This window comes from Heterocephalus glaber, unplaced genomic scaffold, assembly GCF_053883595.1.
Source record: "Heterocephalus glaber isolate CG9 unplaced genomic scaffold, H.glaber_assembly_v1.0 deba00000470, whole genome shotgun sequence".
NCBI classification, from domain to species: domain Eukaryota; kingdom Metazoa; phylum Chordata; class Mammalia; order Rodentia; family Bathyergidae; genus Heterocephalus; species Heterocephalus glaber.
In genome coordinates, this window is record NW_028258145.1 from 28209108 (window position 1) to 28226102 (window position 16995).

At 34.7% G+C, this 16995-nt stretch overlaps 2 protein-coding genes and 1 pseudogene across 4 annotated transcripts in view; 2 read left to right on the forward strand and 1 right to left on the reverse strand.

Moving 5' to 3' along the window:
* Positions 1-11340, reverse strand: part of Sema4f (ssemaphorin 4F) — a 170699-nt gene extending 159359 nt beyond the window's left edge. The window contains exon 1 of the mRNA XM_087202132.1: positions 11230-11340. The gene's annotated coding sequence lies outside the window, so the exon portion shown is untranslated. The remainder of the gene's footprint in view (positions 1-11229) is intronic.
* M1ap (meiosis 1 associated protein) overlaps positions 1-16995 on the forward strand; it is an 89859-nt gene that overhangs the window by 35161 nt on the left and 37703 nt on the right. For all 3 annotated transcript variants that reach the window (XM_021258263.2, XM_004844659.3, XM_021258261.2), the window contains one exon: positions 820-988. In XM_021258263.2, coding sequence (XP_021113922.1) covers positions 820-988 — 169 coding nt within the window. The remainder of the gene's footprint in view (positions 1-819; positions 989-16995) is intronic.
* On the forward strand, positions 11358-12211 carry LOC101723798 (cytochrome c pseudogene; annotated as a pseudogene).

Below are 16995 nucleotides of genomic sequence, written 5' to 3' on the forward strand. Positions count from 1 at the left end.
AGCCTTCCATACATGGCCTTTTGGCGACATTTCAGATCCAAACCATAAAAAACAAGGTAAAATCATATAGAATTGCAAATTAATAAGTGAATTAACTATATGTACTTAGAAACTTCACCTTCTCCCTATCAAAAATAGACCAATCCAGCAGGATCAGTAAGGACATAGTTGAACTCAGTAAATAACACCAATAATCAACTAGATATAATCATCATCTATAGAATACATCATCCAACAATAGAAGAATACACATTCTTTTCAAGCTTATATGGAGCATTCATGAAGGTAGACCACATTCTGGACCATAAAACACTTCTTAGAATAGGAATCATACAATGTTTGCTATCAGGCCACAACTCAATTAAAATAGAAATTAGTTAACTGGAGATAACTAGAAAAACACCCAAAAATACATGGAGATTAAACAACACACTTTCAAGAAACACATGGGTCAAAGAAGAAATCTCAAGAGAAATTCAAAAATATTTTGAACTAAATTAAAGTGAAAACATGGCTATCAAAATGTGTCAGATACAGTAAAAGCAGTGTTTTGAAGGAACATATCTCAGTGGTCCTTTTCTGGGGTCAGCTCATCTTCCCTTGAAAGGTCCTGTGATGACCTGTCTCACTATAGTCTGCCAAATGAAATTTGATTTTATAGCACTTCATGGCCTTTTGATGAAGATTAACTAAAATTTTATTTGTAACTTACAGTTAAATCTTCTTTTCATTAAATACAATAGCCACTACTACCGACTTGTACTGTGATGTTCCTCATTGGACATCAGGGAGAACATTGATTCCTGGATTTATTTTCAGATTACCATCCTGACTTCCCAGCCTGGAAAAGAGGTAGTCAAACAGTTGGAGGAAGGGTTGAAAGATAAAGACCTACTTAGAGTCAGGAGGCTTCAAGTTGTTGAAATCATAAAGGGAATCCTAGAAGATATGAACTCAGCATCTCCTATTGATGAGTCTGGCAATGATGGTAAGATTTTTTTTTTTTTGAGATGAGATGTTGCTCTGTTGCCCAAGCTAGCCTTGAACTCACAATCCTCCTGCCTCAGGAACTTAAGTGAAAGGAACAGTAATAATTTATTATTAATAAGTAGTCTTTTACAAGTCAAGATGATTATTTTCCATGTTCTTAAATGATAAATTAACCCAGGAGATATCACTGCATTTCAGACAAATGTTTTTAGGTCTTAGACTGAATTATGTAATAGTTACTTTATTTCAGAAACAATATATTCTACCAGTAAACACTGAAATTTTATAGATATTAAAAGGAAAAATTCCTTCCTCCTCCTCCTGCTCCACTCTACCACATAGTGAATTAGGGTGGTTGGTAACTAAGGGTGTGGTTCTTGTCAAATTCTGGCACATATGGATGCTTCTAGCATCTTAAAGCACTGACATTGTTCTGGCAAAAGAAGGAGACTAACCAGCCTTGGCCATGTGGTTTGTGAATTCTCATCTGCTATATACACTCTGCTTCTCTCAAGCCGGTCTCCTCACTGACTGTCCTTTTGAACCCCAATCTCCTCACTAATCTTTTCTTCTGAATTCTTTCTCCTTTTTTCTTTTTTGTTTTTGTTTTTTTTTTTTTGGTACTCGGGATTGAACTCAGGTTGTTGCGCTTGCGAGGCAGGCGGCGGAACCAATGAGCTAAATCCCCGGCCCCTCTCCTTTTTTCTTAATTCCATCTCCTATCCTCTTCCAGCCAAATCCTGCCTATGTCTTAAATCCTAATTCAGTTCATGACTACAGTATTGATTTTCCTCTCCTTAGAACTACATCACTTGTGGTATGTACCATACATTTCAGCACTTAATTGTAGGCCAGGTAGAACTTTTCACCATTGCTTTATTGTGTAATAATTTTGTCTATTCACCTAAATTATGAACTATTTCATATCTTTTCAGTCTTCATTAAACTCTGAATACATCAGGTTCAGAGACTTGTTTTAATCATTTTCTGTGGCCAAGTGTATCAAATAGCCTAGATTATCAGAAAGTATTTGTTGCATGAATTGCCCCTCATACCTGTGAAGTCCCTTCTTGGTTGATGTGGCATACACTACATTCTCTTTCTGTGGCAACACCTCCACTTTTAAGGTCACAGAGTGGGCCATAACCCAGGCTAAGGCAATCACAGTTCCCCATAGTACCAGTGGAACCCTCCCCATTGGCTTCTCAAACTAATCTGCTAGAAAGAACCTCTTCTTTCTCTCAGTCAAGTATAGATGAGGCATAGATTATGTCCCTTTCCCCCTTCAGAGACTATATTCAGAAAGAACTTGTATCTCTAATAGCACATAGCCAGAGTATTTGAAGGCTGCTTGATGCCTTCTTTTAGAATAGTCAGTGGCTTGTGCTTTATAGTAGAGCTTTTAAATGTAGGAAAGCTCCTTTTACCTTATTCATTGTCCATGATAGCTCCTTGTTTGCTTCTAAAGAATATATTAGCTCACAAATTGACAGTAGTTGCTCTTTTAGGCTAAGCATATGTTATGGTTTAGATCTAAAATGACCCCAGTCAGGTGTGGTGGTACATGCCTGTAATCCCAGAACTCAGGAGGCTGAGGCAGGAAGATCACTGTGAGTTAAGGCCAGCCTGGGCTACATAGTGAGATCTTGTCTCAAAAAGACAAAAAAGTAAAATAAAATGACCCCCAGAAGTTTCATGTGTTCGGAGTGGGGCTTTTGGAAGGTGATTCAATCATTCAGTTGAAGGAGATGGGTCATTGGGGGTGTATTTTTGAAAGATATACATCATGCGCTTCCATCATGATGTTTCTGCCTTGGAGCCAGCCTGCTATGGACTGAAACCTCTGAAACCATAAGCCAAAATAAACCTTTTCTACTTTTAATTATATATGCTAGGCATTTGATCCCAGTGATGAAAATCTGACCCATACAGTATATCTGGCACATTGCTTGAAGTCTTCCTAGTTTGTCGTTATTCTCATAATTAGTCCCTTTATTTTCTTAGTTTTTCCTTCATTTTGTTGTTGTTATCAAGACAGTAGCAAAAGGAGTTTCTCTCATCTTCAGAAGAATGAGTACTCCAGTACTAGGTTGCTTGACTCTAAATCTCAGTTATATCACTTACTATCTATGTAACTTTGGGCAAAGTACTTAGCCTCACTAAACTACTGTATAGGTTATTAATTCCTACCCATGCAGTAGTTATGGGAATTAAATGAAATAATGTGTGTTAATAACCTAGTACATGGTAAGTACTCAGTAGAAGTTAGCTACTCTTACTAATAGTTTTTTAAATTTTTGTAACGGATGGTTTGGTATATTTCTGAGATTTCCTTTTTCTTTTTTTTCTTTTGGTGCTGGGGATGAATCCAGGATCTCACATATACTAGCCAACTACTCTACAACTGAGCTATATTCCCAACCCTGAGATTAATTTATAATATCCAGTTCATAAATGGATTGTCAGTTACCTAAAGCTAAGACTGTTTCTTATACATCTTTGTGTCATTAGCACTTAGCACTCTGCTTGGCACATAGTAGGTTCTCAGTAAATGTTTTCAATAAATAAATTAATAATTTTAAAAATCAAATGACTTGAGAGAGGTTGTGGTCACCCTCTGTGATATCAACTCAAATAGGGACATATTCCAAGTATTGGTAGCTTTCCTTTGTAATCTGTGAATAATATAAATTGATTCATACAGTTCTTAAAACTAGTTACAATTTTTAAACTCTGATAAATATGGTCATCAGTTAAATAGAAAGCTTCTGTACTTTTTGAAGAAACAAATCAAGAGAAAATTTTGATAGATTAGTATTAAAAGTAAAAATGAGAATATGTCCTTCAATTAGTCTAAATCTGTCATCTATAGTTCTACTCAATAGGAACTATTCATCACAAAGAGGACTTAGAGACTCTGGAAGATTCAGAAACATCAAAGAATGAATTTAGAATTTTAAAAAGCAGACTCACTTTTTTTTTTTATCTCCTTAAAAAGATCTAAAATGAAGCCAGAGATGGTAGTGCACACCTGTAATCCCAGAACTTTGAGACTGAGGCAGGAGGATCACCATGAGTTCAAGGCCAGCCTGGACTACATAGTCCCTGTCTCAAAACTCTCTCCCACCACCACCAAAAAAAATCTCAAATGAAAAGATTAACTTTATATTGCACTCACATTAGTTAAGGCTTTCTATAAATATTTAACCTGTAGAGGGGCCGGGGATTTAGCTCAGTGGTTCTGCCACCTGCCCCTCAAGCGCAAGGATCCAAGTTCGATCCCTGGTACCAAAAAAAAAATTTAACCTGTAGAGTCTAATACTTTTTCTTCCAAGAATACAAATGTTACTTTCTTTCATTTATTCCTGTTTGATCTAACTTGTCTACTTTATTCTTTATCTTCAGATTTACCTGAAAGACCCTTCCAGTGCTCTTTGTGGTAGCTTTTGTCTTTTTTTTTTTTCTTGTGGTACCAGGGATCAAACTTGGGACCTTGCGCTTGTGAAGCAGGCGGTGGAACCACTGAGCTAAATCTCGGTCCTTGATTACATTTTTTAAAATTCTTATTGCAAGTTATATAAATTTAAACACTAAGAAGTATAAAAGAGACAGTTCAAAAGAAAGCAAAAATCCCACCTTCCAAAGATAAGCACCATGATGCAAGACATGATTAATAAATCTAGAGAGGCAAGAAAAAAATCCAAAAATTCATTTGGAGCAAGAAGAGACCCAGAATAGCAAAAGCAATTCTAGGTAACAGAGACATGGCAGGGGGTATCACAATCCCCAACCTGCAACTATGCTACAAAGCTACTGTGACAAAAACAGCATGGTACTGGCAAAGAAACAGGCTTCAGGACCAGTGGAACAGATTAGAAGATGCAGAAACAATGCCAGACACACTCAGCCATCTCATCGTCAACAAAGGAGCCAAACACCCTCACTGGAGGAAAGATAGCCTCTTTAATAAATGGTGCTGGAAAAATTGGGCTTCAACTTGCCAAAGATTAAAACTAGACCTATATCTTTCACCATGCACTAAACTAAAATCAAAATGGATTAAAGATCTAAATATTAAAATAGAAACTCTGAACCAGTTGGAACAGAGGTTAGGTAGAACCCTTGAAGACATCGGTGTAGGAAAAGATTTTATGAACAAAACCTCAGTTGCCCATGAACTAGCACAAACAATCAACAAATGGGATCTCTTCTTATTAAAAGGCTTCTGCACAGCAAGAGAAACCACCAGCAGTGTGAAGAGACAACCCACACTGTGGGAAAAAATCTTCACCTGCTCTTCCTCAGACAAAGGTCTACTATCTCGAATCTATAAAGAACTTAAAAAGATCAGACCTCCCAAATTTAAAGACCCAATCTGAAAATGGGCATCTGAAATGAACAGACATTTCTCACACAAAGAAGTAGAAATAGCAAATAAATACATGAAAAAATGTTCAACATCACTGGTCATTCCAGAGATGCAAATGAAAGCAATGCTGAGATTCCACCTCACTCCAGAAAGAATGGCTGCTTTCATGAAATCAACCAATAACAAATGTTGGTGGGGCTGTGGGGAAAGAGGAACCCTGCTCCACTGCTGGTGGGAGTGTAGACTGGTGCAAGCACTGTGGAAATCAGTATGGAGATACCTCAAAGAACTAGGACTGGAAGTCCCATTTGACCCCGCTATTCCACTGCTGGGGATCTTCCCCAAAGAATTAAAAGAATCATACCACAGTGATATATGTGCACCCATGTTCATAGCAGCACAGTTTGTGATAGCTGAAACTTGGAAACAGCCCAAATGCCCATCAACTGGAGACTGGATAAAGAAAATGTGTTTTTTTATAAAATGGAGTACTACTCAGCCATAAAAAATGAGAAATTAGAGACATTTATAGCTAAGTGGATGCACACTGAGGCAATACTCTTAAGTGAAATAAATAGGACACACATGTGTAAATACTGAATAGTTTCTCTGGTATGAGAAACTGAAAGTGTAAATAAGGACTAAATGTATAATAGGTCATGTGAAATAGGAAGAAAAAGGGCAAAGGGGAAGGAAGTGGGAGGGCTAAGGGAAAGGATAGAAGGGAATGGGATTAATATGAGAAAATGGAAAAATAGGAACAAAATTTTTGTAAATAGGGCTGGAGGGGTTGAAGGGAGGGCTGGGCAAGGGTGAAAAACAAGAACCAAGAGAGACTATGTAAAGGTGCAAATTTCCAATGATGAATGTCATTATATTGTATACCTAAAATGTGCCAATGATTAGAATGAATAATTGATAATGTAAAATAGGAATAAAAGGTCCAAAGGGGTAGGGGTAGTAGGAGGAGCAGGGGAAAGGAAAGAAGGGAAAGGAAAAAATGATGAGAAATGGAAAAAATGGAAATAAAGTCTTTGTAAATAGGGAAGAGTGGAGGGTGTGAAGAGAGGGCTAGGAATGGGGAAAAAATAAGAACCAAGATGCATTATATAAAGGTACAATTCCCAATGAGAAATGTAATTGTGTTGTATATCTACAATGTACCAATAAAAGAATTTAATACAAAAATAAATAAATAAATAAATAAATCTAGAGAGGACACAGATAAAAAAAATAGAGGATCTGAGGAACACAATGGAATCCCAACATAGGAAACAAATGGAATCCATAAAACAGATACAAACAGATTTCCAAGAGATTAAAAACTCCATCGAAAGTCTGTGCACCAGAATGAACCAATGTGAGGATAGAATTTCACATATAGAAGATAAGATTGCAATTAGTGAGGAGGAAAAGAAAAATTGCTTTAAAATTGTAAGTGAACACAAGAAATCAATCCAGCAGCTGCTAGACGATGCAAAGAAGAACAACATAAGACTGGTTGGAGTCAATGAAGAAAGAGGAGAGAGTGCAGATGACATAAAAAAACTCTTCACAGAAGTGATGGCAGAAAACTTTCCAAGCAGGGGAAAAGAACTTGACGTACAGATAAGTTAGGCTTATAGGACTCCAGTTAGCCTTAATCAAAAAAAATCTACACATAGGCATATAATAGTTAGGATTCCAGAAATCCAACAGAAGAACAAAATTCTACAAGCAGTGAGAGAAAAGAAACAAATCACATACAAAGGAAAGGCCATCAGAATCACAGCAGACTTCTCAATGCAAACCCTCAAGGCAAGAAGAGCTTGGAGTGATGTATTTCAAGCCCTAAAGGAAAACAGCCTCCAACCCAGATTGATGTACCCTGCAAAACTATCTTTCAAAGTTCATGGAGAAATAAAATACTTTCATGATAAAGAGCACCTCAGGAACTTCATGAATACCAAACCGGCACTCCAAAAAATTTTAGACAATACCCTAGGAAAAGACAATGAGGATCACAACCCCGGGAAACCCAGCAGAATGAATCCATTGGGTGTGACAAATTAAACGCAAAGGGGGAGAATCCAACAAAAAGAAAAAGTCATGACAAGGCTTTTAAAACTTTTGACTTCATCTCCCTAATGAGTGTATAATTCAATCGTATTATTGTACTGATTAGTATTTTTCTGATTCTAGAGTTGCACACCATTCCTTGTGCTATACTGGCTATTTATCATCTTCTTATGTCTACATTTTAATTGGGTTGTCTATTAATGAGCTCTAAGAGTTCTTTATATATTCTGGTCATAGGTTATATTCATTGTAAATATGGTCTGTTTAAGGACTACTTTTCATTTTAATGATATCATTTAAAGTTCTAAATTTTGATGGAATCTCATTTATCAATTTTTTTCTTTTATACATCATGCTTTTTGTATCCTAGGTAGTTCTTGCCTACCCTGAATTCATAAATATTTTCCCTTATAATTTCTTCTTAAAGTTTTATACTTTTAGGCTTTCTTATTTAGGTTCATAGATCCCTTCAAGTTATTTTCATGTATGGAAAAAAAGGGTTGAGGTTAATTTTTTATATACAGATACCAGGTGTTCTAGTGCCATTTGCTGAAAACACTATCTCTTCCTTGGCTCTTGAATAGAGTTTATATTCTATAAAATGCTAATGTTAAATAATCTTTCAAAACTCAGTGGACCATATATGTGTGGTTCTATTTCTAGATTCTCTGTTTTATTCAAATGATCTGTATGTCTTTCCTTACACCAACACTGCTTGATTACTGTAGCTTTAGAAGAAGTCTTAAAATTAGGTACTAAACGTCTTCCAACAGTTTTTGTTTTTGCTTTTAACTTTTCTAGGTCCTTTGTACTGCTACATAACTTTAAAATTTCAATATCCAGTTCTTCATTTATAGCAAGTATACACAGACCTGAATTTTTATATATACCTTGTGTTTTCTAATCCTGCTAAATTCAAGTACAAGTTCTAGGGGCTCCTAGAGATTTCTTAGTATTTTCTCTGTAGATGATCATTTCATCTACATATAAAGATTTTGCTTCTGCCATGCCAGTCCTATCCTAGCTGTGTCATTTTATTGCCAGACTATTTTGGTGGGGCCTAGGTTTCAAAGTTTAATGGACAGATAAAGAGTAAGCATATCTCCCCTTGTTCCCCACCTTAAGGAGAAAGCATTGTATCTTCTCCGTTCATATAAGGCATTCTCGCTGGAAGTATGGAGTACATGTCTTTGATCTGTTGAGAAGTTTCTGTTCTACTTCTAGTCTCCTGATAGCTTTTACCATGAACAGCTGTAGAATTTAGTCCAATACTTTTTCTCCAAGTAGTGACAGGATCATATGGCTTTTTCCTTTCCTTTGTTAAAATGATGACTTTAAAAAAAAAAAATGACTTTTGGGGGTGGATCTTCCAATGCTGAACCAACACTGCCATCCCTATAATAAAACCACTTTCTACATCCTGCCAGATCTGACTTCTAATAGTTTGTTTTGTTAAACAAATTTCTATGTTCATACTTTTTTTCTTCTATTATCTTTATCCAGTTTTAGGATTAGCACAATGTTGAGTTCCTAAAATGAGGGGAGAAGTGTTCCTTCTTTTTTCTGCTTTAAATATTTGATATAATTTATCAGTTAAAACGTTTATGAGCCTGCTGTTGTCATATAGGTGGGTTTTCAAGCTAGGAATATACTTTCTTTAATAGATGCTATTCAAATTTTATATTTCCTCCAGAGTTAGTTTCATTAATTTGTCTTCCAAGGTACTTCTTAGAAGTTATCAAATTTATTTCAAAAAAGATTTTTGTAATATGCTTTCTATATCCTTTTAAATTCTGTAAAATCTGTGGTAATGTCTCCTAGATCTTAATATTGTAATTTAAAAAATGTATGACTGATATTGTGTAACAGGAAGAAAAGATCTAAAAGAGCAGGGGAATTGGGAGGCGTAGGGGAAGTGAAAAAAGGGAAAGGAAAAAATATGAGAAGAGGAAAGAAATGGAAACAAGTTCTTTACAAATAGGGAAGGGTGGAGGGGGTGAAGGGAGGGCAAGGGAAGGGGGAAAAAAAATAAGAACCAAGAGACTCATGTAATGGTACAAGATCCCAATGATGAATGTAACTGTATTTTATACCTAAAATGTACCAATAAATTTAATGGGGAAAAAATAAAATAAAATAAAATAAAATAAGATAAGCACCATGAATAGTGTAGACACAATCTACTGAATTGTACTTCCTATACATACATATATATGGGCAGACATGTAACATTATCACTGTTATTGATATTATTTACTTTTACAAATAGGAATATAACATATCCACTTTTTGCATCTTTTACTTAGATATTTATTGATAGTTATTATTAAATAGCTATTTAGTAATTTTTTCCATATTAAAATATAGAGTTCTAACCATTCCTTTTAACAGATAGCTGTAAATTAGTTACTCTAGTGCATGACTTCACTACCAATTATTTAAACATCCAATTGGATTTTTATAACTTAATATAGAACTGTGTGTTCTTGAACAAGTTACTTTCTTTGTTCCACAATATTCCCATTTATAAGAGATGACTGATTACAGATATTTCATGGGGATTTTGTGAGGATTAAATATACCTTACATGTAAAGCTCTTAGAACAGAACCTGGCACAGATAAATAAATAATATTTGTTGATATTAATAGCAGTATCTTTTTTATGCTTTTTCCTGAGAAATTTTAAGCTTAATAATTTGTATTTTATCAAAAAGAAAACAAGACTATCAAATAATTTTTAATTTAAAAATCATTCATTATCCTACTACTCCATTACACTACTTTTATTTTTCCACATTGCCTCTCCATTGTCATCATGTTTGTTACATAGTTGTAATTCATATATGTAATTTTTTATTTTCGTGTAACATAATATACATTTTTCCATAGTTCTTGTGGCTTTTCTTTTCTACTCTTTTTCTTCTTCTTTCCTTTCCTTTTCTTTCATTTTGTTTTGTTTTGTTGAGACAGGATCTTGCTATGTTGAAGCTGGCCTTGAACTCACTATGTAGCACAGGCCTCAAATTCATGGTAATCTTCTTGCCTAAGCCTTCCTAGTGCAGGGATTACAGGCACGTACCACCACATTCAACTCCTCCTTCACTCTTAAAAGAGAGCTAAGAAGTGTTGGCCCAAGAAATAAACTATGAAGAGGTTTATCTCTTAGGGAGAAGTTACATTCTTTCTTTATCCTTTTATGCCGTCTTTACATGTAAGCCAAACCTACACCTACAGCAAATTCCTAATGCTAAATCTTGATCACAATAAATTTAGGATCTAGGAGCTCCTTCCAATTCTACCAGCCAAAGAACCCCATAAAAGAGTCGTAAGTCATGAGAATAATGCTACTTATTTTGTTTTTAAATAACTTCCTAGCCTCAAGAAAAAGAGACATGAACTAAAAGCCACTCTTAACATACTCTAACATTTGTTTCTAGATCATAATAATAGCACCATTTCATTGGATCTTTACTATTCAAATACTTTCTAAGTCGTTTCCACATATTATCTTACTTAATCTTTAGGTGAAAAACTAAGACATAGTTTCATGTTCAAATTAACTTTCCCAAGGTTTCTCAGTTAATAGAACAGAGCTTCAAATTCAAGTAGTCTGGCTTCAAAGCTCACATATTTAATCTTTCTCTATTATTATTTTGGTTGAAAAGGCCAATAGAGATAATAAACAATTCAAAAATTCATTCTTTTAAAAAAAATACCTAATAAAATAGAGAATTTCTCTAGTTAAATGAATGAAAAACGAGAAAAAAAAAAGCCCAAGAAGTTATATTAGGAATGGGAAAAGAGACCATACCTGCAGGTAGAACTAGGAATTCAAATGTGGATTAAAATGGATATATTCAGTAGAGAGCAGGACGTCTGGCTTCTGAGCTGGGACTTTCTCTGTGCTAACAATGTAAGAGCGCTGAGCCTCTGACGCGGAAGCCGCCGCAGATTTAAAAATGGGTGATGTTGAGAAAGGCGAGAAGATTTTCGTACAGAAGTGTGCCCAGTGCCACACTGTGGAGAAGGGAGGCAAGCACAAGACTGACCCAAATCTCTATGGTCTGTTTGGGTGGAAGACAGGTCAAGCTGTTGGATTCTCTTACACAGAAGCCAACAAGAACAAAGGCATCACCTGGGGAGAGGAGACATTGATGGAGTACTTGGAGAATCCCAAGAAGTACATCCCTGGAACAAAAATGATCTTCGCTGGCATTAAGAAGGGAGAAAGGGCAGACTTAATAGCTTACCTCAAAAAAGCTAATAATGAGTAATAGTCACTGCCTTATTTATTACAGAACAGAAATGTCTCATGGCTTTTTTATGTGTACCATAATTTAATAGATCTCATACACCAGAATTCAGATCATGAGTGGCTGACAGAATATTTTTGTTGGACAGTTCTGATTTAAGTAAAATTGGCTTATAGTTAAATGGATATCTTTTTTTTTCAAGTTTTGATAGTAATTCCAGTTCAGCAAATACTATCACTGTTTTCCCTTTCTAAAAATATGGTTGGACTTGACTAGTAATGTTCGACTTTTCACAAAGATGGAGAATGCTATCTCAAAACCTACTGGAGGGGGCCGGGGATTTAGCTCAGTGGTTTCTCCACCTGCTACACAAGCGCAAGGACCTGAGTTCAATCCCCAGTACCAAAAAAAAAAGACTGCGACCTTTTACCTACTGAAAGGCATTTCAGTGTGGTGTATGTATAATACTAAATAAAGAATATTTAACACTTCTCACCTTTTATAGTTGATCTATAAGTTCAGATCCTTTTAAAAGCATGATACAATAGCAAATTAGATTTTATTTTTGAATTCTTTAATTTGGACTAAGTTATTATTCAGGATAGTATTTAAACAGCTATTTAAAAACACAAGATTGAAAGTACTGTTTTTTTGTGTGATTGGCAGTGGTGCTTTTTGTCAGCTCATTAGAAGGATTAAAGTGGGGAAGGTACAACATCAGCACATATTTGTATGTGACCATAATACTTAATTAAAAACAAAATCAGATTTTTAAAAATGGATACATTCTTTAAAAGATATACCTTATTAAGAAAGGGGGTAAGGGGAGGTGGCTATAAGAGAGATAATAGGGTGACTGAAATTATCAAAATTATGCATGTCTGAAAAAAGTTGGAATTCATAATTCTGAAAATACTGGACATAAATGGGAGTATAACTTTATCTTTTATCAATAAATAGTCAAGGGGCTGGGGATTTAGCTCAGTGGTTCCACCGCCTGCCTCATAAGAGGAAGTACCCTAGTATGATCCCTGGTACCCCCCCCCCAAAAAATAGTCAAGATTTAAAATATATCCAGCTGGGCCGGGAATTTAGCTCAGTGGTTCCGGAGCCTGCCTTGCAAGCAAGCGCAAGATCCTGAGTTCGATTTCCGGTACCAAAAAAAATAAAATAAAATATATCCAGTTGGGCATGGTAGTGCATGCTTGTAATCCCAGCACTCATGGAACTGAGGCAGGGTTGGGGATGTAGCTCAGTGGTGCCATGCCTGCCTGGCAAGCCCAAGGTCTTGAGTTTGCTCCCTGGTACCAGAAAAAAAAAGGAGGGAAGGAAAGGAAAGAAAGAAAGAAAGAAAGAAAGAGAGAGAGAGAGAGAGAGAGAGAGAACTGAGGCAGGAGGAACATTGAGAGTTCAAGGCCAGGCTGAACCCAAAAAACAAAAACTAACGAACAAAAAAACCAAGCTAGGACAATGTAAGAATACAAAATTGCAGGCCAGTCTCAGTTGTGAAAATAGAACAATCTTAAATAATCCAGTCATATATAAAAAAATGGTACTGACAAAGTTGAGTTATCTCAAGAATACAGGGTGAGTTTTAATTAGTAAATATATAGTTTACCACATCAACAGATTAAGGTAAAAACCTTGTAACCTTAATATACAGAAAAGACATACAATAAAATTAACATCCATTCATTATTTAAGACAAAACTTCATTATTTAAGAGAAATTCATTATTTAAGAGAAAAATCTTAGCAAACCAGGAATAGAAATAACTTCCTTAAGTTATCAAAATGTTATCTATCAAAACCCTATAATAAGTATAATTTTTATTGGTGAAATATTAGAAAGATTAAAAATCAAGAATAAGACATGGATACTCCATCACCATTCATTTTAATGTAGTTATCCTAGTCTCATAAGACAAAGAAAGAGTAAAAGATGTGATGATTGTAAAGGAGGAAACAAAACTGTCATTATTTATAAATTATTTGGTTAGTTACTTAGAAACCAAAAGATTCTATGGACAATTATTATAATTAGGGTTTAGCAAGGTAGCTGGATATAGGATCAATAGCATTTTTATAATTGGAAATAAATTGTTATAAAATTAAACATTAATAAATACCTTCAATAATAATAAAAATGTAAGGCATTTACAAGTAAATAATTTTTATAGTTGTTTTGCTTTGTTTTGGTTTTTGGTTTTTTTGTTGGTGGTGGTTCTTTGGTTGGTTTGATTTGGTTTATTTAGTGGTGCTGAGGGGTAGGGCCTTGTACATGCCAGGCCAGTGCTTTTCCATCGAGCTATGATCCCAACCCCTTAGAAATAAATCTTAACAAAAAGATATATAGAATGTTTATTGGGAATGTGTAAAACTTCATTAGTGCCCCTTAAAAAAGATATAAATGGAGCATGTTAATGGATAGAGCATTCAATATCATCAGTTCTCCTTAAATTGATCTATCAATGTCATTCCAATCAAAATCCTATAGGGTATTTTTACTGAACTTGAAAAGCTGCATATATATTATAAATGTATAAGTTAAGATCAATATGCATCTTGAATTTTACATATATTTAACCTTGAAAACATACACATAAAGTTAAGATATATGTTTAAGGTGAAGGTTTGCCTTGCCAGATATTAATGTGGCTTATAAAACTAGTTCAATTAAAATAGTATCATATTGTCCAGTCTAGAATAGAGAGCCCAGAAACAGGAAGCCACATGAAAACTTGGTATGTGGCTTGGCTAACATATTAAAAAAGTAGAAAAAAGATGAATCTAGTTGTTAAACCATACTCAACTCATCAATACTCCATATGGGAAAAAAATGAAATTGGATCCCTATCTCACACCACTTATAACAATATAGTTTTTTTTGTTTTTTGTTTTTTGGGGTTTTTTGGTACCGGGGATCGAACTCGGGTCCTTGCGCTTGTGCAGCAGGGAGCGAAACCACTGAGCTAAATCCCCGGTCCTATATAGTTTTGATGGATTAAAAATCTCACTATGAAAAAGAAATTAAAAATAAATAAATAAATAAATCTCACTATGAAAGGTAAAACTCAAAATTGTAGAAGAACTAATGTAAGAAAAGCTTTATGACCAAGAGTGGAGGAGAGGAGGAAGGATTTCCTAAATGAGACATAAAGTTTCCTAACCACAAAATAAAATATGGATGAGTGTCACTATGTTAAAATTAAGATTTTGAAAATGAATAAATGAATCACAGCTATATATAACAATATGGAGCAATTCTCTCAATATTAAAAAATGAAAATAACCAAGGGTATATATACAAGATGAAACTTCTTTAAAAACCTCAAGTGGGCCAGGGATTTAGCTCAGTGGTTCTGCCACCTGCCTCGCAAGCGCAAGAACCCGAGTTTGATCCACGGTACCAAAAAGAAAAGAAAAGGTCAAGCAAAACTAAGTGTTATTTAAGGTAATAAAGCTACTTTTAAAAGAAAAGTAATGGTTAAAAAACAAAATACAGTGTGCCAAGGTTTCCTCTAGAGGAGATCAGGGAAACCATACAGATATCTTAGTGGTACTGATGATAATTCTGCATTTTAAGTTGAACAAAAGAATTCACATCTGTCCATTTTGTTGCTATGCTTCATAACTTACATATATATTGCATGTCTTCATTTGCATATAATAAAAATTTTATAATAGCTATCTAAAGAATGGCTGAGTAATAAATATGCTGAAACTAAAAAGGCCACTGCTATCAACTTTGGCATCCAGAGGGCATCTGTCCAGGAGGAAAGCAGTCTGCACTCATTTGGTATATAAGTCTTTCAACCAGTTACAAATCTACCTAACGATGCTGTCAACCAGCCTACATTTCTCAGCCATGTACACAAGGATATCAGGTTTCCTTTCTAAGTGCTCACAATCCATCTGTTTAATATTTCCTCATGGAGTTTGCCAGGGATTGATGTCAAACTCCTTTGGAAAAGTATTTTATCCACATGTGTTCTCAGGAAACATCAAATGTTAACAACCAAAACAAAGAAGATAAAAGATTCACTGCTTCTTAACGGATTTCTGAGAGAACTGGGGAATGGGGAGTCCCGTCTGTACTTCAGTGCAGTTGTCAAATTCTATATATTGATTTTTCTCTTTTCAGTATTTTAGAAAATAGGCCAAAAAACACAGCTGTTCGTTGAGTTTGTGTTTGATAACTGCATTAGTCATTTCTCTATGACATTAACACTAAATTAGAACTACTATTGTGTTAATTAACTAAAGATTTTTAACACAGACCTTTTTTTATTTCATTAACAGAAGCCATAGTCTCAGAAAAATAGCAAATTATTCCTGTTTATAATTAAATAATACTTTAGAGTTCAGCAGAAAATCTAAAGTTATTGAAAATTTGGATTTTAAAAAATTATCTTCACATCTTAATTGAGAAATAAGTTATATAGCATAAGTTGTATTTAGCTAGTACAATTCAATGAGTTTTGATAGTTGTGTGTGTCCACAAATTATCACCACAATCAAGATACAAAATATTTCTATCATACCCCCAAAATTTCTTCTGTTCCTCTATGCTCCATCCCTCCCTCCATCCCCAGTATAAACCACTGATATGCTTTTCATCTGCAGATTAGTTTGCATTTTATATAAGTGGAATCATATATATTTCCTTTATGTCTAGCTTTTTTCATTCAGATTTTGAAATTCGTCCATGTTTATAACAATAGGGTTTTTTTAACTGTTGAGGAATAGTATATTACATAAGTGTATCACATTTTGTTTAACCATTCACAGCACATTTCAATTGTTTCCACTTTTTTTTTTTCCTCTCCTTTTTTTTTGGGTGCCAGGGATCAAACTCAGGTCCTTGCGCTTGCGAGGCAGGGGGAGGAACCACTGAGCTAAATCCCGGGCCCTGTTTCCACTTTTTTATTGTGAATAAAGCTTCAAATCTTTGTGTGGACATACATTTGAATTTCTCTTAGATCTTTCTTTATTGTTCATCTTATCCCATTCATTTACTTTCAGCCCATCTGTGTCTTTATATTTAAAGTATATCTCTTATAGACAGCATATAATTGGGTTTTGCTTTTATCTGTTCTGATAATCTCTGGGTCTTATTTGTAATGTATAGTCCATTAACATTTACTTTAAGTGTTGATGAGGTTGGATTTATGTCTAACCATTTTACTTTTATTTTCTGTAGTTTTTGTGGTGGTATTGTTCATCTTTTTATCCATGCTTTCTGCTTTCTTTGGAGTTATTTTAATTTTTAATTTTAGAATTCGATTTCCGTTTTTTCATTCAATTAGCTATTCATAGTAACAT